This window comes from Odocoileus virginianus, chromosome X, assembly GCF_023699985.2.
Source record: "Odocoileus virginianus isolate 20LAN1187 ecotype Illinois chromosome X, Ovbor_1.2, whole genome shotgun sequence".
Lineage (NCBI taxonomy): Eukaryota > Metazoa > Chordata > Mammalia > Artiodactyla > Cervidae > Odocoileus > Odocoileus virginianus.
This window is the reverse complement of record NC_069708.1, coordinates 20873356-20898685: the sequence shown is the minus strand read 5'-3', so window position 1 is coordinate 20898685 and position 25330 is coordinate 20873356. Positions and strand designations below refer to the sequence as shown.

Sequence of the window (25330 nt, the reverse complement as noted above, 5' to 3'; positions counted from 1 at the left end):
AAGCATCACTATGAACAAAGCTAGTGGAGGTGATGGAATTCCAGTTGAGCTATTTCAAATCCTGAAAGATGATGCTGTGAAAGTGCTGCACTCAATATGTCAGCAAATTTGGAAAACTCAGGAGTGGCCACAGGACTGGAAGAAGTCAGTTTTCATTCTAATCCCAAAGAAAGGCGATGCCAAAGAATGTTCAAACTACTGCACAATTGCACTCATCTCACATGCTAGTAAAGTAATGCTCAAAATTCTCCAAGCCAGGCTTTGGCAATACATGAACCATGAAATTTCAGATGTTCAAGCTGGTTTTAGAAAAGGCAGAGGAACCACAGATCAAATTGCCAACATCTGATGGATCATCGAAAAAGCAAGAGAGTTCCAAAAAAACATCTATTTCTGCTTTATTGACTATGCCAAAGCCTTTGACTGTGTGGATCACAATAAACTGTCTAAAATTCTGAAAGAGATGGGAATACCAGACCACCTGAACTGCCTCTTGAGAAACCTGTATGCAGGTCAGGAGGCAACAGTTAGAACTGGACATGGAACAACAGACTGGTTGCAAATAGGAAAAGGAGTACATCAAGGCTGTATATTGTCACCCGGCTTATTTAACTTCTATGCAGAGTACATCATGAGAAACGCTGGGCTGGAAGAAGCACAAGCTGGAATCAAGATTGCTGGGAGAAATATCAATAAGCTTAGATATGCAGATGACACCACCCTTATGGCAGAACGTGAAGAAGAAATAAAAAGCCTCTTGATGAAAGTGAAAGAGGAGAGTGAAAAAGTTGGCTTAAAGCTCAACATTCAGAAAACTAAGATTGTGGCATCTAGTCCCATCATTTCATGGGAAATAGATGGGGAAACAGTGTCAGACTTTATTTTTTGGGGGGGCTCCAAAATCACTGCAGATGGTGACTGCAGCCATGAAATTAAAAGATGCTTACTTCTTGGAAGGAAAGTTATGACCAACCTAGATAGCACATTAAAAAGCAGAGACATTACATTGTCAACAAAGGTCCGTCTAGTCAAGGCTATGGTTTTTCCAGTGGTCATGTATGGATGTGAGAGTTGGACTGTGAAGAAAGCTGAGTGCCAGAAAATTTATGCTTTTGAACTGTGGTGTTGGAGAAGACTCTTGGGAGTTCCTTGGAGTGCGAGGAGATCCAACCAGTCCATCCTAAAGGAGATCACTCCTGGGTGTTCATTGGAAGGACTGATGCTGAAGCTGAAACTCCAATACTTTGGCCACCTCATGCGAACAGTTGACTTATTGGAAAAGATCCTGACGCTGGGAGGGATTGGGGGCAGGAGGAGAAGGGGACGACAGAGGATGAGATCACTGGATGGCATTACCAACGTGATGGACATGAGTTTGTGTAAACTCCGTAAGTTGGTGATGGACAGGGAGGCCTGGCGTGCTGCGATTCATGGGGTCACAAAGAATCAGACATGACTGAGCGACTGAACTGAACTGACTGAATTCCCAAGAAGTTATGAAATGGTCAAAGAGACCAGAAACTCTGAACAAGAAAGGAGAATTTGGTCCGCACGCTTTGCCCATTTTCTGGTCAGTCCCTGAAGGAGATATTGGCATTGGCAGGTCTGTATAAACCCCTGACAGGTTTCTGCCATAAGCCGTATGAGGTCACCATGGAACCACAGAGCAGGGCATCTCACTTTTTTCACGCAGAGCATGTCATTCATTCACACAAGTGCACCACAGAGTTAGTAAAGTACAGCAGAAAACGTGTTCACTAGGAAAACAAAGAACTGGAGCTCCAAGCACCCTTACCTTGTCCTGAAGAATCCCGGACAGGCCCCCAAGATGAAATGTTGTTGTTGACCCATGAAAAGATGCCAGAATTCTTGGCCTCTGGAAGATAAGAATTCAATCTGGGGTCAGAGATGAGGCTTGATCACTCAGAGCTTTTGTGCAATAGTGTTTTATTAAAGTATAAAAGGCATAGAGAAAGCTTCTGACATAGACATCAGAAGGGGGCAAAAAGAATACCCCCTTGCTAGTGTTGGCAATGGAGTTATATAAATTTTAATTAGTTATTACAATGAATCAAGAGTGTCTCAAGTTTGTGAAAATTTTACCAGATCTACTCCCACAATTTACATTTTAGGATAACAGGATTGTAATTTAACAACAGAAAGGTCCTCCAGACCCACTCCCATAAAATACATTCTAAGATGTTAGGATCAGTCAGAAGGTTTTCAGGAAGGAGAAACTGTCCTTCAGGCAGATACATTGTTGTTGTATAATCCCTAGTATAGAGTTTAAACTGAGTGTGTAATTGACTAAGACTAAGGAATGCAGAATGAAAAAAGTTTGTCCTTTTCTCCCCCTTGAGAATTCCAGACCCTCAATCTCTACTTCGAGATCCCAAGATCCCTTTCTCCTCTGTGGGGGCCCTGAACTTCTTATTAATCTGCCTAGGAACTGACTCTGTCTCTAGGACATGGAAGCAACCTAGATGTCCATCAGCAGATGAATGGATAAGAAAGTTGTGGGACATATACACAATGGAATATTACTCAGCTATAAAAAAGAACACATTTGAGTCAGCTCTAATGAGGTGAATGAACCTATATTCTTAGGATTATTGAGCCAGGATAGATTCCATAGTGCTTGTGGTCGGCTGAATCCCCTCCCCCACCCAAAGAAATCCACTTCCTAATCCCGGATACCTGTGAATATTACTTTACATGATAAAATAAATGAAAGAATGCTATTTTACATAGCAAAATAAAACTTAAAAATAAATTTAATTGCAGATATAATTAAAGATCTTAAAATGGGGATATTACCCTGGATTATCCAGATGGGCCCTAAATTTAATCAAATACAGTAGAGCGAAGTAGAGAGAGATCTTACACACATCGAGAAAAGGTCAAGTGAAGACAAAGCAGAGACATTTGAAGATGCTTCTCTTGAAGACTGAAGTGATGTGGCTATAAGCCCAGGAATGCCAGTAGCCTCCAGAAGCTGGAAAACACAGGCATGGATTTTCCCACAGAGCAGCCAGTGGGACTGTCGTCCTCCCAGCATCTTCATCTCAGCCAAATAATATCAACTTCTGACTTCCAGAACTGTGAGATAATTTCTGTTGTTTTAAGCCACCAAGTTTGTGGAAGATTGTTATAGCAGTCACAGGAAACTAATACAGTGCCTCCTCAAAGCTATCACTACTTAACAGACTTAATCCAGTAATTTCTAATTCTCAATAGGTCTCAGGCCTCATTTTCCATATACTAGACATGGTACTCGTCTTAAGTGCTTTGGTCAGGTTTTCTTGGAATACATCGTTTTTCAGGTTCATGGAGAAGGAATGGGGAATGATAGGGCCCTTTACCTGAAAAGTACTATAGAGTACCCCATGAACTATAAAGTAAATAGAATTCTCCAGGCCAGAATACTAGAGTGGGTAGCCTTGCCCTTCTCCAGGGCATCTTCCAAACCCAGGGATCAAACCCAGGTCTCCCACATTGTAGGCAGACTCATTACCAGCTGAGCCACCAGAGAAGCCCTACCTGAAAAGTACTATCCAAAAATTACGTCTAAACTACCAAAATGTTCATGAATGAGTTCTGCAGACCTGGCAGCTCTTCTGACTGGATTGGATCTTAAGGAGTCATATAAGCCATCTACCCATCTTTACCTGCACACAGCTAAGATCCTGAACATGGCAAAGGTATCTGGTTTCTGGAAGATGCTTGGGCTACTCAGAACAGAGTAACTATCATTCAAGAACTATGGGCAGACTAGATCTTAGGAGAAGCTGGCTGGAGAAAGCAGCACATATAAAATGGATCAGAATTTATTGCTATAAAGTGAAAAATAATTATTCCCAGCAATGCTGCTGGTATGTTAGCAACAGTTCTCTCTCAAGTGTTAGATTAGGAAATAAGTTCTGTGAAAAAAGATTAGAACAGAGTCTTGAACACATTTTAACCAGCCTGTAAAATTTAACCCTGAATATTCATTGCAAGGACTGTTGCTGAAGCTCCAAAACTTTGGCCACCTAATGGGAAGAGCCAATTCATTGGAAAACACCCTGATGCTGGAAAGAGAGAAGGCCAAAGGAGAAGAGGGCAGCATAGGATGAGACAGCTCGTTACACTGCATAACAGGACACAATGGACATGAATTAGAGCAAAATCTGGGAGATAGTGGAGAACAGAGAAGACTGGTATGCTACAGTCCATGGGGTTACAGAGTTGGATACGACTCAGTGACTGAACAACAATAAAATTAGAAGGGCTTCATAATATTGCTTTCCCCTCCAGAACGCCGGAATCCCAAGGAACTGTGCAGAATAACTAAGTATACCTTTGTGGATGTGGTAACCAACATAGCAGTGGAATGCTGGCAGAGTAAAATCCAATTTTGGGCTATAGAAAAGAACCTAGAAATTACCCAGTCTAAACTCCTCAGTATACAGATGTGAAAACCCAACAGATTTTTAACCCAATTTTAGATATTTAGATACTAGATGCTATTTGCTGTGCAGTCTTGCTTTACCGTCCACAGTGTTTTACTGGGTCAGGTGCTGATTCATGGCAATAAAAACAGAAGCGCATTTCCAGTACACTGAACGACCATAATCCCGCCGCCGCCCGCCAAGGAGCTCAAACTAAAATTCCTCCTGCCGTTCAGACACGTCTCGCCGCCGTCCGCCAAGGAGTTCAAACTAAAATTCCTCCTACCGTCCAGACACGTCCCGCAGCCGCCCGCCAAGGAGCTCAAACTAAAATTCCTCCTACCGTCCAGACACGTCCCGCAGCCGCCCGCCAAGGAGCTCAAACTAAAATTCTTCCTACCGTCCAGACACGTCCCGCAGCCGCCCGCCAAGGAGCTCAAACTGAAATTCCTCCTGCCGTTCAGACACGTCCCGCAGCCGCCCGCCAAGGAGCTCAAACTAATTCCTCCTACTGTCCAGACACGTCCCGCAGCCGCCCGCCAAGGAGCTCAAACTAAAATTCCTCCTACCGTCCAGACACGTCCCACAGCCGCCCGCCAAGGAGCTCAAACTGAAATTCCTCCTGCCGTCCAGACACGTCCGGCTGGGTATGGGACAGAAGCCTGTTAGCAACCAGGAAATAAGCGGAACGTTGAGACTGAACATTTGCTGTTAGAACGTTTGCTATGACGAAAGAACACTTCCGGTTGCCTTTCCCTCAGCTCGTGGTTTGGGCAGCCTTTAGCTCTCGCGTTTTGATTTGCTATGCTAACGCTGGGAGGCGGGCTTACGTCGGGGTCACGCTCTCCCATTGGCTGCTGGTGCGGCGGCGGTTTGGAGTTAGCGTAGCACGTTGAGATGGAGGCTGACCGAGAGATGGAGGCTGATCTTCAGTGCGGCGGCACAAGGCCTAAGCCCGATGTTGAGCCCGTTGACCCCGATGTTGAGCCCGATGTTGAGCCCGATGTCCGTTCGGAATCCGAGATTGAGCCAGGTCTGGGTCCCCGGGGAATGGATCTTGTGTGGAGTGCGTGGTGCGGGAAGTGCGTCAAAGAGAAAGGGTCGTCGCCACTCTGGGCCCAGCGCATCGTGGTCGCCTGGCTCAGCAGGGCCGAGTGGGATCAGGTGATGGTGTATCTGTTCAGTGACGACTATAAATTGCAGCGGTACGCGCTGAACCGCATCACGGTGTGGAGGAGCAGGTAAGGCGGTTGGCTTAGCCCTCCTGCCTGCGTGCTTGTGGCACTTCACTTCTTCCTCTATAGGGTTTCTTAGGGCCTTACTATCTAGTCTTCTCCTAAATGCTTAATGGTTCTCCCACGCGTGGTTTGGGCATTGCTTGTCTCAGTGTGCCTGGGGGAAAAGTCGCAGCAAAGCTCTTGCACTAATCCCATTTGCGGTGTGCCTCAACAGCCCTTTTGTCAAATCTGTGAGCTTTAACCCTTACCTTCTCTCATCTTGGGCTGGGTACTGAAGGAACTGCTGTGGCTGAGCCAGGCAGGGCTTAAGGAGTAGCACTCTAGGGTGGACTTCTATTTGAATTAGAAAGGGTGGTGGGAGCTTGCCTGAAAAATCCATGTTTGAATGGGGTGGTTCAGTCTAGTTGGTAAGATTTAGTTGGGAGCAGACAAGGGATTAGTGTCTCCAGAATAAGGTGTTTTTTTTTGTTTGTTTGTTTGTTTTTTTCTAGCTGAATGAGTTGAGGGTGAAAGGGGTGTGTCCACACTTAACTGTTGATTTGTTGTGTAGCAGTTAGGCATCCTGTATACTGTTGGATCCCAGGGACATTACCTACCCACCCCCACCCCCACTCCCATCTTCCCAGCTTCTTGATTTGTGTCTGTTAACACACCCTTTAGCCAATATATAATAACCTACAGAAAGCTAGATTATGAGGTGGAGGGTGGGCCAGTGTAAAGGACCTTTATGATGGTGCTGGACTGTGGCCCTTTAGGTTAGGCAACGAACTCCCCCTGGCAGTGGCTTCTACTGCTGACCTGGTACGCTGTAAGCTCATGGATGTAACTGGTGGCTTGGGCACTGATGAACTTAGACTGCTCTATGGCATGGCATTGGTCAGGTAAGACCTACATGGGTAGGGGTGTGTTGGGGGGTGGTTTTGAGGGTGGGGGGCATGGGGCTTGCACGATAAGCCAAGTTTGGCTTTGGGTGCTCCCTGAAGCAAAATGCCTTGTGTGTCCTTGTGTATGGGTCACCCTGTGATTGCTTAACTTGACAGCTTTTGGTAACCCCCTGTTAACACACATTCCTCTTTTTTCCTGAGAGCCTTCTCTCCTCCATTTTTCTTCCCCTCTCTTTGGAATATAGGGTGAGGGTGATTTAGACCAAATGGTCTCTTTGGGTCTCTTCCAGCCTTTACAGTTCGATTTATTTTCTCCCTTTTACTCTTACCTAGAGGAACCTTTCTGAATGCTTTGATGTTCTTGACCATGATTTAATGTGGTTTTTCTAATCCTACCCTTGTCTACACCTTTATCCCATTCTGTTCATGAACACTGAAAGGTTGCTGAGTTGTGGAAACCAAGATGTGGGCCAGGAGTTCCTGATTTACAGAGTTGCTCAGAGTGGGTCTAGCTGTCTCATGTACATCAAGAAAACGGTTGCTTCTGAGTTTTTCATCTGTCACAATTTTTGCTTAGCTCATACTGTTTCCCTTGTTTGCCTTAAGGTCGTCCTTAGCTCTTCTTACCTTATCCATTGTTTAACTGTGCTCCCCATATCGTTTGATGTAGTCATTTGTTCTAGCATTTATAACATATTATGTTCTAGCATAATATGTTATATTATGTCATGGTTATTTATCCTAGACTGAACTCTTCAAGGCCAGAGCAGTGTCTTATTCATTTGTATGGCTTCAGTATAGGGCAGACTCTGAGTAATGTTGGACTGGATGGTACCATTCCTGCTCTGGCTGACACCAACCATAAGAACAGGACAGAACAGTCATTGGAAAGGTTGTGGAAATGCAAGGTGTCAGTAACTCAGCAAGGTGTTTTGAAGCCCCACTGGTTTGAATAAAGCAGTTACTTGGGCTCTGCCACTTATTTCTCCCCCAAACTCAGGTTTGTGAACCTTATCTCGGAGAGGAAGACAAAGTTTGCCAAGCTCCCTCTCAAATTCCTGGCTCAGGAGGTGTGTATGATAAAGTGGCCTTGCTCAATTCTCTCCTCAGAAGGGCTCACTAAATGGGGCATTTAGTGGGTACAGTCAGACTAGCTTATCCCACCACTGTCAGCCAAGCCCAGCAAGAACCCCAGAGCCTCAGCTTTTAGCTTGAAAGAAGCAGACTTGCTTCCTTGCTCATGGCTGATGTCTTCAGTGGGCTTGGTTTGCCCAGCTTGCTGGGAATGGCACCCCTGTGCTGAGGCACCCCAGTGCACCACTGGGTGGGGACAGGAAAGAGGTCGCAGTTAAAGTGCCTGCCCTCTGGCTGTTGACAGTCTGAAGGAGGAGACAAATCCAGCCAAGCAGTGTGAAATTGTAAGACATTTCTGGTTTGAGTGAGTATATGAGGTGTGTAGAGACCCAGATGGCAGACAGGTTCTCAACCATCAAGAGAAGCTTCCTGGAGGAAGTCTGGGAGGGAAGGAGGAAGGAAAGGAGGAAGAGAAGGGTAAAGGGTACCCTGGGAGAGGAACTGGTACTGGCAGGGCAAAAGGAGGCTGAAGAAGGTGATTATTAATGCTCTTTCACAGGAATCTTCTTCATTGGAGGAGGGTAGTTGGTGGTTGGGGGAGGCAAGTGTCTTCTGATTTTCAGGATCACCTCCTCAGAGGCTAAAGAGAATCAGGAGATCTGGTTTCTAATTTTGGCTTTGCCACTAAGACCAGAACCTCCTCTTAGGACCTCCGTTTCTCTATTTGTAAAATGGGGAGAAGCCAGGCTAATTCATCTCTGTGGCCCTTTCTGCTTTAATATTTTCTAATTTCTGCGCGCACACCCTCCTCCACAATCAGGTGAACATTCCGGATTGGATTGTTGAACTTCGCCATGAGTTAACCCACAAGAAAATGCCCCATATAAATGACTGCCGTAGGGGTGAGTCCCCAGGGAGTATACATATCACAGTTAAGCCCAGAAGCCTGGGCTGGGTGGCACTGTGGGGAGAAAGAGAGGGAGGAGGGTCTTCACCTGGGGTCAGAGCTGAGACTAGGGTGAGTCAAGTGAAGCATTCACCTTGGACACAAACTTTAAGGGGATGTCAAAAGTTCAGTAATCAATATAAGTAGCATTTTAATATAGAAAAACTTACAATGATCAAAATACCAAACGTGAATAAAGATAGGATTAATAATACTGATTTCTCCTTTTGCTTTAGGCTCCAATATAGTGTAACAGGGCACTCTTCTGATCCTGTTTTGTTGTCTCAATTACTGAGTTTTTTGGCGTCCCCTTAAATTTTATGCCTGAGGAGGGGAATGGGGAGTGGGTTGAGAGGTGTGAGCCATCAAATATCATGAGTCCAGGAGTTCTTTGGACACCCCGTTCCAACTAAGAACCCCTGATTCAGCCTTACCCCTTCATGTTGGGGAAACTGAGATCTAGAAAAGGGAAGAGACCTGACTGGCTAAGGCTTTGTAACTAGCTAGTGGGGCTGGGTCTCTATTCTTCCACTTGCTAGCCCCATTCCATTTTTGGCCTCCCATCTTCAAGTCTGGTATTAGTTTTTTTCTAGGAAATGTGCTGGTGAGTGGGAGGAAGCAAACAACAGGGGGATAACCCAGAGCAAGAGGGGCTGTTTCTGGATATGTGAGATTTGTGTCTTCTTGGAGCCAAGCCTCTTTCCCTGGGGCTTGCCCATAATGTTTGCAAGATGAGACTGGGGGCCTGCTGAGGAGCTGCTTGCCTGTGACTGTTACTATGGCACTACTTTCCTTCCTCCCCTTCTTTAGGCTGTTATTTTGTCCTGGATTGGCTCCAGAACACCTATTGGTGCCGCCAAATGGAGAACAGCCTGAGAGAGACCTGGGAGTTGGAGGAGGAGAGGGAAGAGACAGATGAAGAAGACCAAAAGGAAGATAAGAAAATTGTTGTTGATGACATCAAAGAACAGAATCCAGAGCCTAAGGATGAGGAGAAAGGTGTAGAGCTGAATGTCAAGGCTGATGGAGACCGCGAAGGCAACAAAGACAGCAAAGAGGTTGATCCGCTTTTACAAAAGGCTCAGAGACATAAACAGTTGTATGGTAGGTGTCTGGTGCAGAAAGGGGCTCATGAGCTTGGAAGACTCAGGCTTATGATTGACTCTGGTTATTTCGCTGACTTGGTATTTCCTTTGGGGTTATGGTGAGGCTTAGCTTAAAAAAAATTACTGTCAGAAAGCATCTTCGTTGAGCCCTGTGAAGCAAGAGAGCCAAGAATTCTAGTTCCCATTTTACAACTCAGGAAATGAGGTGAGGGGGTTCAAAATTCCATCAGGAGTAGGACACAGGGTTGGCTGCTCTATCTGTTACCCTATTCTGTTTTCAGAAAGAGCCCGAGAACTGCTGATATCCTATGAAGAGGAGCAGTTTAAGGTAAGAATGTGCCCTTGACTTGGCCTGTTTTCACCTGCCCTAGCCATTTCTTCCTTCTTGCCAGCTACTTGAGAGAAGTCCTGAGAAGGAAATTGAAAGAAAAGTGGTAAAGCTTGAGGGAACTTCTTAGAAATGGGGAGGCGGGGAATAGGAACCAGACAAGAGGAGCAGAGTCCGGTTGGCTGATCTTCCACATCAATGGAAGGGAGCAGATGATGGAAGTTTGTGGATATTTGGCCCTATTGGGTGGTAGGGAATAACCGGGTGTATGTGGTTGCACAGACCTACTGTATTGCAGCTGATCAGCAAATGGCATCCAAGAGCCTTCCTAGATCAGGTGAGCTTATGGGTGCTATTTTAGCCGGAAGGGAGGTAGCTTGCAAACCATTCAGCTCAACCCTTCCTTTTCACAGATGAAGCAATTGAAGCCATGGATGAGTGAAGGGACTGGCCCAAGGTCACATATGCAGTTAGTGATAAAACCAGGACAAGAACCTGGGTCTCCTGATTCACTTTCTTCCATAACTCATTGCTTCCTCTCACCCCTGAGTCCAAGGTTCTCTGCTCAACTCCCAACCAAATGCCCCCATTGGATATCTGTGTATTGGATTATCTGGTTATTGGGAGCTGCAGGGAATTTGGGGGGTGGGGAGGGAGGAAGAAGAAGAAGAGAAAATCTGGAGCTTGAGGGTCAGGATATTTTTAGTTGCAGAGCCAATAGGGACATTGTGAGCTCACCCTGGCATACACTGCCATATTCCCTGAAGGGAAGTGCTGAGAGGTCCTATGAGAAGGAATCCTGGAGGGATAGGGGAGGGTTACCTGGTTGAACTAGCCTTCTGATGGGACCCTCTTTGCTGGCAGGTGCTGGAGAAATATAGGCATTTACCTCAGGCCATTAAAGCGTGGAATAACCTGTCCCCACCTGTAGAATGCATCCTGGCAGAGCTCAAGGGCATTACATTCGAGAACAGGTGTGTAACTAGGTAATCAGGGGCTGCTACTCTTCTAGGGTAGAGTGTAGCAGCCTTCCTGAAATTGGTTTTCATATCCCAGCTTGCTAGCCTCTGCTGTAGGAAATTCCAGGGATAATCCTGATCCCCCACGGGTGACCCTGTATTTCGCATGATCCACTTTCGCAAGCCCTGAAAGCTACCAGATGTGGTTTGCCTACTCTGAGTCACTGGACTGGCTACAGGCAATAATGTTTACTGTCATGCATCCCCTGGCCAGCTTTGTTTCTCTGTGTCCAGTGTACATGAAACTCTTGGCAACTAGGAAGAGTCCTGAATCTTTTGCTTTTTCACTGCCTACCTCTTTAATCTGAGTTTGAGGTAAAAGATGTTTGGTAGGCACTGCTGGTCTCTTAAACTGCTATGAGAGGGTATCAGCATCCCTTGGATAGTTGTGGTTGAGGGGACAGAGGAGGGGCCTTCCCAAGGCCTGGATCCTTGAAAGATTACGTTCCCACTGAACCACCCATTATGGCCATGAGCCTTATTTCCCCCCCAAAGTAGTACTCAGTTCAACCAGAGCAGACAGTGTCTATCCATTCTTCTCCTCCCTGGTTACCTAAATTCAGCTGGAAAGGGCTTGGGAAGAGGTTGGAAAGAATCTGCGATGAAGCTGACAGTATAGGAAGGTGGTGTAGGTGACAGAGTGGGCCTGGATAGCAGGCAGTACCTGCAGTGCAAATTAGGATTGTTCCTGATGTCTTTATTCCTAGGACACTAATAGTTCAGACAGTGTTTTTATCAGTGTCTGCCTAGCCTAGGCTTCTTAGCTGTACCCATCTGGAAAGAGGTGAGTGGTGACTACCTCAGTAGCTGGGAAAACTATCATTGTGCTATACAGTAGTGTCTGCCTGATCATGCTGAGCAGGCAACTGGTTGACTGTTTTAAGTGCTATTCCTGGATATTGACCTGAGGAGACAGGAGATGGATAGGACAACTCTTTTCTCCTTGAGCCTGAGCATGACAGCCATCTAGATGTTGAGACACCTTGAGAGCTCTTGTTCCCCTTCAGCACAGTCAGCTAGGAGAGACTCCCTTAGGGAACTTCTAGCTTCGGAGGAGACAGCTGACGCTGATTTTGGTTTGAGCTAGATGGGAATGAGAGATTACCCCTATTTCTTAGGCTTTAACCTCTGTAACTTAGTTCTGGGTTCTTGCAGGCTATAGGAATGAGAATAATATTTGATCCATCAATGGAGTCCCTAAAGTTTCTGCTTCTAAGATTTGAATGAAGGCAACCAGGGAGAAAGGGAGGGGTAGGAGACTGGACAACTGTAAAGAGAAAAGACTGAGCAGGATCTTGACCCTATGACCACAGGCATTTAACTCCTTTGTGGGCCTGGGACTTTCTTTCATATATGCTTTCGAGCTCGTTCAGCTACTGTTGCCCTTGTTATGGGCCTCAGATTAGTATGTGCTTGGTAGATGCTTGTTCAAAACCCTCTGATCCCAGTTTTTGGCTCAGCCCTTGACCCAAGAGGCAGGGGCCTGAAAGCCAACTGTCAGCTGCCTTCCTTTTTTCCCATGCTGGTTTGGCCTTTGAGTTGAGGCATTGGCAGCCTTGGGAGTGGGTAGGGGAGTAGAAGGGGGTCTTCTGCTTGCTTCAGTTTACTTAATTTAGTGTCCTCTTGCTCCAGGGAGGCTGTGCTAGATGCTTTTCTGGATGACGGCTTTCTCATCCCCACATTTGAACAGTTGGCAGCTTTGCAGATAGAATATGAAGGTAGGGTCCTGAAGACTCACTACAGCCTTAGGGTATGGGTATCCTGGACAAGAACACCAGGGGTGGTCTGGGTGGCCCTGGACAAGGGGTAAGGGCTGTTTCCTGCCATTCCATAGCTACTGGAAGATCATCCTGGCAGAGCAGAATGTAGCCCCACTGAAAAGTAGTTGTTGGTTTGGGCTATTCTTAGGTGGCCTGGAATTGGGTGGGGTAAGATAGGGTGGATTGGGATTGGGGTGGGGGTCTTAATGCCATTATTTTGCTGTATTAATTGTGATTTAGCCACTTACTAGAGAGCTAGAACAACAGAACTGGAAGGGCCTTGTAAGGTCATGTAGTGCAACATCCTCATGTTACAGATGGGCAGACTGAGGTCCAGAGAGGGGAAGGTACTGATCCAAAGTCACACAGTGAGTTATTGACAAAGCTGAAGCTAGAACCAGAGCTCTCTTTCTTTTGTACTCTGTTTTGAGTCAGTTGTTGTTTGCCAGATACTAACTGGTTTCTCTCCCTGCTGTTCTGCTCTCATGTTTCTTTTTGCTCTGCGGTGGCAACTCTGTTATTATTGGGGGGGCCCCCTCTTTTTCTCCCTCTCTCTGCTTGATTTCTTCCCTTCCTTCTCTCTCTCTCCTTCTCTCCTCCTCCTTCTTCCCTCCCTTCTTCCCTCTCCTTCTCTGCTTCCCCTTTTCCTGTGAATGGATGTTTCTCACAAACCAGAAAACGTGGACTTGGATGACGTCGTGGTGCCAAAGCCGTTCTCTCAATTCTGGCAGCCCCTGCTTAGGGGCCTGCACTCCCAGACCTTCATGCAGGCCCTGTTGGAGAGGATGTTCTCTGAGCTGTCAACCTTGGGGAATACTGGGATCCGGTCCACCTACATCCTCAGATGGACCACTGAACTGATTGTGGCTAACACCAAAACTGGTGAGGAAGACTAGTCCTAGCCCCAGGGCTTAATGCAGCCCAGGCAAGAGCATCTGCTACTGTCCTCATACTGAATAGCACCAGGCAGATACATCCCGTGTTAAAGGCTAAACCTTTAAGGTCGGCCCAAGAGGGCCCTGCAGCAGCAGGGACAAATCTCCCTTCACCTTTTTCTTCTCAGAGCCAAGTAAACTGGGCTGGGGCCAAGAGTTCTGAATGCTTTGAGCAATGGGGAGGTTTAGAATGTCCTCATTGAAGGAATGTTGAAGTCTGGGAGGACAGAGAGGGACAGCTAAACTTTTTAGATGCAAGATTGGGTGAGGGGCTTTCTCTTTCCTTCTTCTCAGGCCCTGTCTTCTTTCTCAGGACGGAATGCCCGCCGGTTTTCTGCCAGCCAGTGGGAAGCGAGAAAGAACTGGAGGCTCTTCAACTGCCCTGCCTCCCTTGACTGGCCCCAGGTGGTTGAGTCCTGTTTGGGCTCACCTTGCTGGGCCAGCCCCCAACTTCTTCAGCTGTAAGTCTTTTGAATACCATCCAATAAGAGGGTGAGACGCTGCAGGCCTCAGGGCCACAGGCCTAGAATGGTAGAGTTGGTTGAGCCCTTGCAAAGACCCCCCTCCTTGCAAAGATCTCCCCTCAAGATGAGAGAGTTATTCTGAGTCCTAGAGAGGGAAGGGGTAGGATATATTCTTGCCTAAGATCACAGAGATTAAGAAGTGGCTGAACTGAGTCCAGTATGAAAATGGATAAGACACCCCCCTACAGTGCTTAGCACAGTGGCCTGTACAGAGTAAGTGCACAATAAATGGTAGCTGCTGTTGATTATTGAACCCATTTTGCTGACTCTATGCCCAGTGGTGTCTCCATTATCTTCCCAAAATGTACCTCTCATAGGTGCTTAACAACCTTCAGTGGCTTGTTATTGCTTTCCTTATGAAGACTAGGTTTATTAGCCTGACATTCAAAGATCTCTCTGCTTCTGCCCCAATCTATTGTGATAATCATACCTCCTTGACTCCCCTTTGCCCAGTCCACTCAGTGCTTTGATCAAAATGAATATTGCACTGGTTCTGTAGATACCTGTGGTTGTCTCCCTTTCCTTTTTTCTGTCATTTCCTGACCCCACACCACTCCCCTCATACTCATGGAAGGCTTTAGGACCCAATTCTCTTCCTGCTTTTTGGAGCAGTATTTGTTTCATTTGAGTGATCCATCTGACACTGCGGTTCCTCAACTTCAGTGACCTTCATCCTCCACTACACTCATTTCCATTACTCAAAGTTGTTCCACCTCTGAAAGCTTACATCCCAGCATCCCACTTTGTGACTACCACCTCTTGTCTACCACCTCTTGTCCTACCAGTTCTCATCCTTGCATCCCATAGCATCTGTTCTTTGCCTGCATCCAGACCTCTATCCCTCCATTTCTTACCTGCCTCAATCTTGCTTCTCTTCAGTCCTGTCTTTGGTTGATCACTTCAGTCACCTATCATCAGCACCCTCCATTCTGTCCATCCTTTGGCATATCTGACTTACAAACTGCCAAGCTGGAATTGATCCTTCCCAGTCTGCTTCTCCCATTCCTCAGCCCAGGTAGCTGAGCTCTGCTGGAGAAAACCACATAGCCCTGCGGATTGCTGCCACTGCAGAGGTATGATTTTTGATCTCAGGCCAGGTCTCAGTTTGGCTTGTCTGAGCTTTTACTTGTTTCCTGCCCACTTTCTCTCCTGTTTCCTGACTGTTCTAAACCCTTACTAGTCACCTCAAACCCCTCCCCCATTTTACCCTAGCTCCCTTGAGCACATGGAGGCCTCTGGCAGGGCCCCCATGACCTGAGGTCCAGACCTCATGAGCTGATCTCTGGCTATGCTCAGCATTGTCGCCAATCTCAAGATGAGGTGGCCTTACCCAACCTCAAAGCCTACTCCTCCACCTGTTCTTTGGAGCTACCTCTGCCAGCATCACTGGGGCCTCACCCCAGCCTCTCCCTTGCTCTACTGGCTCTTGCTCTTCAACCTGTGAACAGTGTCTGAATTTTTCTTATCTTAAAACAGCAATCATAACAACACAAATGAAATCTCCTTTGACACTGCATCCCTCTATTGAGTTACCAGCAACTTAATCACTCCTTTCTCTCCTGTCAAAACATCCCAGAAAAGTAATGTGTATTCAGCAGTCTCAATTTCCTCACTACTTTCTTACGCCTCAACTTGCTGCAATCTGGCATTCACCCCTAGAGCTGCTTTGACCTAATTACCAAATCCAGTGGGCCCTTGTCCATTGCCTGTCTGCCGCATTGATACTGTTCGCTACTCCTTCCTTGAAATGCCTGTGCTTTTTTTTTTAAAAAAAAGAAAAACTATTTCCTATAAAGTACCAAGGCCCAAATCTCTTTATCTAACTCAGGCCTTTCCCCAGAAATTCAACCTCCTGTATTTGACTGCATGGCAGATATTTCCCCTTGGATGGCCTCTAAGTACCTTACTGTGATTGAAAGGGCATTAGTTGTCTTACTCCCCACTCCAGCCCCAAAGTGATCTTCCTCCTCTGCTCCCTGTCTCACTTGGTGGCAGCACTATCTACCCTGTCATTTTGATTCTCTCAAGTGTTTCTCAAATCTGAGATTTTCTCTTGTCATGTCTATTTCTCCTAGTGTCTCCTTCCCTCTATCAGACTAAGCTTTTCAAGGGCAAGGGCTCTGCATTAGCCACCTGTGCCCCAGCACACTTGCAAGTCCAGTCTCCAAACAAACCTCAGCAAATATTGTTGAACTAAATTATACTCTGCTATCGTTGCCAACAGTGCTCTCTTTGGTGGGAGTTGAGGAATAAATGAAGTGGGAGTCTGGATGCTTAGACCGTTTTAGCCCCCCTTATCCTCTCCCCATGGAGTCAGAAAGTCTTTCTTGAATCCTAATGCCATTTGTGTCACAGTTGTATCTTATAAGTAACTTAGAAAAAAGTAGCCTTGTTGACAGAGTCATTGAGGGCAAGACCTCCAGGAGATGGAACTGAACCAAACAGCTAAATCTCCAGATTTGTCTGCTATAGACTGAAAATGATACAAATGGGTGGGAAACTGGGAGGAGAACCAGAAACTCCTAGAGGCATTTGAGTAATTCTAGCAAGAGAAAAAATAAAGGAAATTTCAAAGTTCTGAAGGAATATGGCATGTGTGTGTAATGGGAGAGGGAATGAAAAGAGCGGCATGGAGAGGTTTGGATAGATGGCCTTTAAAGTACTTTCCAGTCCTAAGTGCCTGCAGAGTGGAAGCTGCTGGTCTTGGAGAAGTCTGCACCACAGAGATCTTCTCCCAACCCAAGCATACCAGAGGGATGTGACACATGCCAAGCAGTAATAGCAGCTCACTTGGGTATGGTTTCTTGTACACAGATCCTGCCTTACCTAGATAATCAGTGAGTTGAGTCCTAATCACACCATTACACAGGTTGGGAAATGGGATTTCCTCAGGTATTATGCTGCAAGTCAGTAGTAAGTCTTCAGGCCAGATCTGGGACCAGAATCCAGATATACTGTCCTTCCTCCTGTGTTCTTTATACAGTGTTCCATTATTGCACATATAGAACATGACTTTTGTTTTCCCCAGAGGAAAAATAAAATATACCATTGGCAGTTAAGTGTCAGACAAGTATGCTGTGTTTGTAGGAGCTTTTTCATTTGACACAGCCATCTTTTGGAGTCAGAGATATTACAGACACTGAATTTAATAGATAAGAAAGACACTGAGGCTCTGAATAGAGTGAAGTGACTTATCTAAAAGTCATACAATTTGTTGATGGTGGGACAGGGATTTGGACCCAGGTCTTATGAGTCCAGAGTTCACCTTATTTCCACCAGTGTGATCTGTGACCTTCTCAGTCCCTAGATATGACCAGGCAAACCTGAGGAAGGAGATGGATTTTAAGATTCTTATCACCCCTATACCTCAGTGGTCAGACTAGACAGCTTAAGAGGGTAATAATAAACAGTAGTTGTATGGTGTCTTGCCAAGATCAAGTGCCTAAGAATATTTATTATTAATCGCACTAATGGACTGCAATGAGAGGGAAGAAAATTTCTCTCTGGCTCTGCTTCTTAGTAAGGCTGGAAGCTTTTTTGAGAGCTTCCCCCCCCCCGCCCCCAGCCAGCCAATATCAATTCAATTTGAGCCAGTGCCATCTTAGAATATGAAATTACCCCTGCAGAGAGGGTCTCCCAGTCTCCCAGTGGAGTCACTAGCTCCCAGCCCTGTCCCCAGCAGCCAGTGACCAGCAACCACACCTATGTGGCCAGTCTGCCTATGGGCTCCAGAGAGAAAACTCCACTGAGCACATGGCCCTTCCTTCCATGAACAACCTGCAATTCAAACTCAATACACTTAGAAGGAAACTATCCATCTGTGCATCTTTCCCATGCCTCTAGCACTGATCAGGTGTGTGCTGGGTGCGTAGTTCTCTGTGAGGCTCTGCAAGGGATACTCACCCTGTACCTCCCCAGGAACTCTCCTTCCCAGTGGCTTTGTATCTGTTGGTAGTTTAGTTGTTAGCACTGTCCTTCGTGTGCACGATGTCATCATCTTTAACTTTCCTCTGCCTGTCCCCTACCATTTGGTTACCAAGCCCTGCTGTCTGTCTGTTCTGCACAGCTTCTCTCTCTCCCCATCTCCACTGCCAGTGCCCTGTGTCAGTCCTCACTGACTCCCTGGTCTCCCTGACTTCAGGCTGCCCCACCCGGGCCATCCTCCACACGGTCACCCTGGCGATCTTCAGAAAAGCGGCCTTCACCTGTGCTCAGAAACATCCAGTGACCCCCTCCACCCAACATACACACATCCTAACCTTTGCAGGCTTCTGTTGCTCCCACAGCTCCTCAGCAAAGCTCTACTGCTTGAGCCAGGCTAGTCTCACTGCATACACACAGCCCTGTGTGCTTGCTCTTGTCTCTGCTGCTCCCACAGCTCCTCAGCAAAGCTCTACTCCTTGAGCCAGGCTAGTCTCACTGCATACACACAGCCCTGTGTGCTTGCTATTGTCTCTGCACAAAGCCCTCCCTTGATCTCTCCTGCCCACCTTGTGTTCTCTGCCTGCCCCCAGCTCTTGTAGTGCCTGAATCTGCAGTGCTCATCTGGCCTCCCTCCCACACCCTGCTTTGTCTTGTCAGCTGCTGCTTTTCTTCCATTCCAGGCGGGGCTATAGTTGTTCCCAGAAAGGGATCACACTTTGTTTTCCATGGGGAAGGAGCACCACATACTTCCAGTATATCTTTGGAGCTCAGGATAGATTGCCTAGCTAAAGAAAGGGATCTGCCATTTTCATGTCCAGCCCTGCAGGCATGTTGGCTAGTTTCTATATTTATATAGCATTTTAGTATGATTAATAGCTATCATTTATTGCTTGCTCACTATGGGCCAGGCACTCTATGTGAGCTATGCTATTTACTTCATTAAACAACCCTTTAAGTTAGGTACCATTATTGTCCTCATTTTACTGAGAATGGAAGTGAACCACAGAGATGAATTACAGAGCTTGTTTAGGGTCCATGGTCCTGTGTTCTGTTTGCTCTTCTGAACTGCCTTTCAGGGGAGGTCTGGAAGCTCCGAGACCAAATTCAAACTGGAATTTGGTATGAAGTGACTTGAGATTCTGAATCTTTCTTACTCCATTCCTCCCTTTTCTTAGCATCTTCAAAGCCATGGGGCAGTTCCTGCCAGACAAGGAGCAGGAGAAGCTGCTACACATCTGTTCCATTTATACCCAGAGTGGAGAAATCCCGGTGCAGGAAGGTTCAGAGGCTTCCCCCATTGGGAAGTCTCCATACACAGTGGACAACCTTTATTTGATCCTCAAACCAGGAGGCTCAAGCTCTGGGCCTGAAGGAGAAGCCCAGCCACAGGAGGAGCAGGGCAGCCTGAATGATGTCAAGGAAAATGAGAAGGAGAACAAAGAAGCCATGGAAGACCAGGTAGAAGAGGATGAAGAAGAGGAAGAGGAAAATCATCACCAGAAGTGGGAAGAAGAGGAGGAAGATGATGGTGACGATGACAACAATGACGGTGATGAAGATGAGGAGGAAGACAGGATGGAGGTGGTACCTTTCTCTACAGAGGAAGAGTCCCCCACTGCTGAGAATGCCAGGCTCCTAGCCCAGAAAAGAGGAGCTTTGCAGGATTCTGCATGGCAAGTTAGCTCAGGTAAGAAGCCTGTTAACCACTTCTCCCCACATCTATCTTCCCTCTCTGGCTGGCTCTTGAAGCTTCCCTTCACCCTCAAGAAAGGATGGAAAGTAGCAGGAAGTAGCCAGCATGAGGCAACCTGGTATGTGGATGACAGCTGGTTTCCCTCCCCCTTAGGATGGAACATGTGAGCATCAGGGACCTTAGCACTGTCATGCTGCCAGCTGCCGCATGCAGAGAGCGCATTCAGAGGAGTTGGTGTGGATGTAGACACTGGGCAGCAAAGCAGAAAGTGACAAGTTGGGGGTGGATATATGTGTGATTCTGCATGTGTGTTTTGTATGCAGTGATTAGGTGCAGGGAGCCGAAGTACAGTGCTGTCTGTGTATAAGTGAATGTATATGGACATGTGGAGGCTGAGTGGTGATAGGACAGGATTTTGCTATATGTTTGAGAAAGAAGGAACCCAGAGGTATTCAGTTAGACGAAGTGGAAATGAGATCAGAAAGGGGAGAATAAGGAACAGGTCAGATTTTTGGTGAGCATACAAGTTAGTGAGACAAAGCCAGTAGGGAGCAGGGGACTTGGATGATAGGTAGGGGGAACATGAATCTGCTCCTGAGGGTGGTGAATGTCCTTGTTTGGGTTGGGGAGCAGGGACCTTAAGGCAGGGGGATGCCAAAGGAATGAAAAGTCTGAGGTGTGCACATAGGCATGTGTATATGTGTACACACTTGAGGCAGGGATAAATGTTAGGCATAGCCTGTGTGATGAAGCCTGGGGAAGGGAGGGAAGGAAAACAGCTGGGATTGGGTGTGGTGTAGGGTAGACATGGTAGATTATAAAGGGAGAGGGGGAGGCAGTGAAGAAACTTAGGGTAAAAATGAAGTCTTTGCTTTTACATGGATGGAAGGGCTGGGGCCCTGAGTGCTAGGGACCAGGGAACATGTTTATGTTTGCATGTATGCACATGGTTATGTGCCTGCATGTGCTGGACACACCAAGGCACAGTGGAGAGAACTTTCTTAAGATAGGGAGGACTGTGCTTGAAAATATCTAAAGGGAAGGGCAGTGACTGAGGAGAAGTGTGTGTGTGTGTGTGTGTGTGAGAGAGAGAGAGAGAGAGAGAGAGAGCACGAAGTAGGGGGAGGGAGGGAGAGAGAGAAAGGGTTGTAAAAAGAGAAGTTGTGAAGTGGGCTGTAGGTGCATCTGTGCATACATGGTCATATATGTTTTTGGAAAAGGAGACAGGGTTGCCAAGACCCATGGGGACCAGGAGGCATGTGTATGTGGGAGAGAAATGGAAGCAATAAGGGGGAGAGTGATATGGAAAGGCCTGAGAACAGGCAGTGAGACAGCATCCATAGATGGCCTGTGTGGTCTGTGCTATCACTGGGGGGACATGTACAAGGATATAAGGCTAGAGGGGCAGGGGCAATGATGTAGACAGAATTGGGAGCATTAGTAATGGGGAGGGAAGGAGGATGGTCAGGTCAGTGACAGACATGGAGGGAGTGGTCCCTGTGTACAGAGGTATCTTTGTATCCATAGGGCAATGCAGTCACAAATTCCTTCTTGTAGGAGAACCAGGGGTTAGGGGATGGGCAGGCAGAGGTACATCCCTTCCTGAGGGAGTTTTTTGAGTAACATAAAAGTTTATAGTCCTGGGTTGATACTTTCCAGAATGCCAGGGGAGAATTCTTTGGGTATCAGGGAGATGCAAGAGGCCAGAAACTGGATCTGTTTGGAAGAGCTCACCGGTGAAGGCTTTGCTTGCAAACATTGAATGCACTAGTGTAAGGATGGAGAAGGGATTTTTTTGGGGGGGGATTTAATATAATACTGTGTGGAAGGTACTTAAAATGATAGGACATAATAGGTGGAGAGTGCCTGACATCATCCATTCCTACGTATGGGGGGCTGGGTCAGTGGGTGGTGGTGGTGGTGTTGTGAACGGGGAAAGGCTAGGACTTGGAAATCTTCCCCTCTCCCCCTCACTGTTGCTTCCTCTGTATGTGTATATACATATGTGGGGATGCAGGGACATTAAGATTTCTGGTTTGTGTATGAAAGGCAGAGAGTAAAACTGGAAACACTGAGTGGAGGGTTAGGTCTGTGTGCTTATGTATGTATATTTAGGCGTCTGTAGGGCGTGGGACATGCAGTGAAACAGCCCTTCCTTAGAGAAGGGATGTTCTTTGTGTATGCATCTGGGGGCAATAGGACCGTGCAGTGGGGAGGGAGAGCATTATACCTCTGAGAGAATATTCACCTTGAGGTAGTATATGGGCCTGTATATGTATCTTACATGTATCTCTCAAGGCAAGGCCACTAAGAAATGGTGTGGCTCTCAGACATACTGGGGGGACATATGTATGTAGGATATCTAAGTTATTCAGATATACAGAGATATCTGGTTTTGAGGAGGAGATGCAGTGGGAATTCTGTTTGTGTAGGGACATGTTTGGGGAAATGGAAGAATAGCAGAGAGGAACAAAAATGTCTATAATTGTGTACATGGTATGCAGGGGGTGGGCTGTGGTGAGGGTGCTGCTTGTGAACGCACAGAACAGTCATGAAGAGTGTATGGGGTGCTGTGGAAGAGATAGGAAGTACTAAGGTGGAGAAAAGTTCATGAGAAATGATGTGTAAAGGAGTGGGGTTGGAGTTGCACACAGAACCTGTGCTATGTGGGGAAGTAAAGTGGGTAGATGGACAGGATAGGTGGGCTTGTGCACCCATCGGAGAACTAGCTCATCAGCCCTCTCTTGCCTCCTCGTTTTGCTCCACAGAAGATGTACGATGGGACACTTTCCCCTTAGGTCGAATGCCAGGTCAGACCGAGGACCCAGCAGAGCTTATGCTGGAGAATTATGACACCATGTATCTTTTGGATCAGCCTGTGTTAGAGCAGCGGCTGGAACCCCCAGCATGCAAGACTGGGTGAGTGCCCATGGCAGCAGGATTTCTCACCCCTTTCTTTGCCTCCTGCAGGAGGGAGGAAGGGAGGGAGGGTAGAATATAGAATGGGGTGGATGGGGGAGGTAACTGTCCCCAGTCAGGGTCTAAATGAATGAAATACAAGCTCCAATCCCTGGCTGGGCCCTTGCCAAGACTCCCAGCCCCTAGTGTGGAGGGCCAGTGAGGCAGCTCCACACAAAACTGGCTTGGCATCCCTCTCAGAAGCGTCTGGTTTGTGTGTGCATGCATGTGTGTGTGTGTGCATGTATGTGTGTGTCTGTATTTTGGGAAGGATCCATAGCTTTCAACAGATTCTTTAAAGGGATCCACTACTCCTAAAAAGTCAAGAACACCCGGGTGCTCTAATTCAACTCTTCATGTTCCTCAGGTGAAAACTGAGGCGCAGAAAAGGGTAGGGATTTGAGCAAAGGTGCACAGAGTAATCAGTAGGCCTCCCTGCACTGTCCAGGCATCTTTGTAGCAAGGCCTGTGCAGGGCTCCATGCTGTCCCTCGAAACTCACCTCTGGATCACAAGTATAGGAGCCCTTGGGTCATCAGGGAGCCAGGAACCAAGCAACCCTTGCTGAGGGGTTCTGCTGGTAACACAAAGGAGCCCATCAAGAGGGCCTGTACATTCTGGAATGCGGGGCTTTTGTGACCAGGACAATCCTGTGAGTACAAGACAGAGACTTCTGTGGGCCCCTGAAACAATCTGTCCCTGTGCCACCTGCCCACTTCATAGATGAACCCCTCTTCCTCTACACATTCAGAGAGTGGGCTATGGAACCCAGGGACCCCAGCAGCATGCCAGGCCCAAGGCAGTGTTGTGGACTCTGTTGTAGGTCAGGGCAGCAGGCATCTTGGAGAGTAGAGGAAGCAGCTGGGGAAGCCAGGTGGTCTGTAGTTGGGAGTGGGTCCCATATGTCTTGCGAGAGAGACATCCTCTCCTTTGGTTAAAGGCTGTCTTGATGAACATCAAGTTATCAAGGGTGAAGTGTAGGTAGGTAGAGCTATTAAATCCAGTCCTAAATCCCTTGTAGTAGGGAGAATTCTTTAGCTGGGGCTGGCATGCCCACTCCTGCTCCTTGTCTCAGCTCTACTCTGACTTATCTCTGTAATGTTGAGCAAGTCCCTTCTCATCTCTGAGCCTCAGTTCCCTTGTCTGTGAGATGGTGAGTGATGGGAGGGGATGAGGCTAGATAATCTCTAAGGGTTTTTCAGCTACATTAGTACCATGGATCTGCCTGAGAGGAAGGATGATGGCTTTGCTCTTAACTTTCACCCTCATCTACCTGAAATAACTTGACCTGCAGGAAGAAGGGGAAGCAAAGAGTATTCTGAGCAGGGCCAGGGAAGGGGAAAGCAGTTTTCTCCCTAGGGTAATTTTGCAATCCTAGAATGGGAGCTGGGCCAAGCCCTGCAGCCTATACCTGGCCGTGGGCTCCTTAATGAGCTATTGGAGTGGGAGGGACCCAGCCCACTGTCCTCTGGGCCCCCAAGATCTAGCACCTTAGAAGAAAGCCTTTTAAGGCAGCCACTTTCAATACCTTCCTGGGAGTAGGGTGGTGTGGTCTCCCTTTCCTACTTCAACCCAAATAGCTCTGCTTTAATCTGATTTATGTACTGGGGTTCTAGATAAAGTTTCATTTGAAAAGTTCTATTCCTTTCCCTCTTCCTTCAGCTGAGGGGAAGGCAGAGCCACCCCTGGGGCCAGTCTTGAAGTGGTTTCTCAGATATATTCCAGTCTCTTTGTAAAGCCAGGCAAGAGGGGACATCCTTCCCATAGACACACATCAAGCACCCTTAACCCCTCCAGAGCCTAAAACTGCCTCCTTCCCTGACTGACCACTCTTCTCCCCTCTCTCTGTAGCACCCTAGGCCTGAGCTGCAGCAGTGGCAGCAATGACAGTGGCAACTTGAACCAACTTCTCTGGAGCCAGGATGAGCTTCATATGCTCAAAGCTGGCGTACAGCTCTTCTGATGACTGCCCTGGTATAGGTGTTCATTAAGTGTTAGTGGGGCAATAGCCTACCCTCCTTTGCCTCCCCCAGTGTACCTACCAAATGCTCCAGAAAACAACCTGGCAGATAGCCTGCATCAACCATATCAGCTCAGCTTTTCCATCATAGTAGAATTTTGAATATATGTTGTTTTGTTTTATTTTGAAAAACAATAAACAGGCCACTGTTGTTTTGATGTTTGTGAGATCCAGGGTTGTGTGCTTCTCCCTTTATTCTGGGGGGTCCTGAGAAGATGGGATCATAACAGCAGAAGTGGTTCTACTGCCCTTTTTAAGCCTTTTTTCTGACTCAAACCATTTTTACTCCCTTCACTCAAATGTAATGTGGGGCCAGCTCACTTAGAAGCATCAGACCTCGGAAGAGACATTGGTCATAAATCCCAGCCAGCATCAGGGGAATCAGCTCAGAACCTCCCTGACAGCTGGAAGATCCAGGTCTTCCTGTTGCTACCCAGCATGCTTCTGACCCATTTCCCTGCCTTCCCTCACTGAGCACCAAACAACAGTTGA

At 47.1% G+C, this 25330-nt stretch overlaps 1 protein-coding gene across 9 annotated transcripts; it reads left to right on the top strand.

Annotated features, from left to right (window-relative positions):
• The first annotated feature begins 5225 nt into the window (after positions 1-5225).
• LAS1L (LAS1 like ribosome biogenesis factor) lies at positions 5226-24996 on the top strand. Of its 9 annotated transcripts, XM_020895147.2 has the most exons (15): positions 5248-5671; positions 6424-6549; positions 7553-7622; positions 8447-8528; positions 9383-9676; positions 9960-10006; positions 10871-10980; positions 12658-12743; positions 13103-13153; positions 13461-13667; positions 14034-14181; positions 19344-19855; positions 22630-22780; positions 23268-23470; positions 24670-24760. In XM_020895147.2, exons 1-14 carry the CDS (start codon positions 5328-5330, stop codon positions 23455-23457), a joined length of 2418 nt encoding a protein of 805 aa, XP_020750806.1. In that variant the 5' UTR covers positions 5248-5327; the 3' UTR covers positions 23458-23470; positions 24670-24760. The 9 variants fall into 9 exon arrangements, 8 of the variants coding, with proteins under 8 accessions (XP_070318173.1, XP_070318172.1, XP_020750805.1 ...); XM_070462071.1 differs by having other exon boundaries at positions 5236-5671; positions 22660-22780; positions 23268-24762; XM_020895146.2 differs by having other exon boundaries at positions 5247-5671; positions 23268-24762.
• The last annotated feature ends 334 nt before the right edge of the window (positions 24997-25330 follow it).

Coding starts and splice junctions, on each gene's coding strand:
- LAS1L (XM_020895146.2), top strand. CDS start 5,328: ATGGAGGCTGACCGAGAGATGGAGGCTGATCTTCAGTGCGGCGGCACA. Junction 13,154..13,460: donor TACTGATCCAAAGTCACACA/GTGAGTTATTGA, acceptor CTCACAAACCAG/AAAACGTGGACTTGGATGAC. Junction 22,781..23,267: donor CCCCCAGCATGCAAGACTGG/GTGAGTGCCCAT, acceptor TGCACTGTCCAG/GCATCTTTGTAGCAAGGCCT.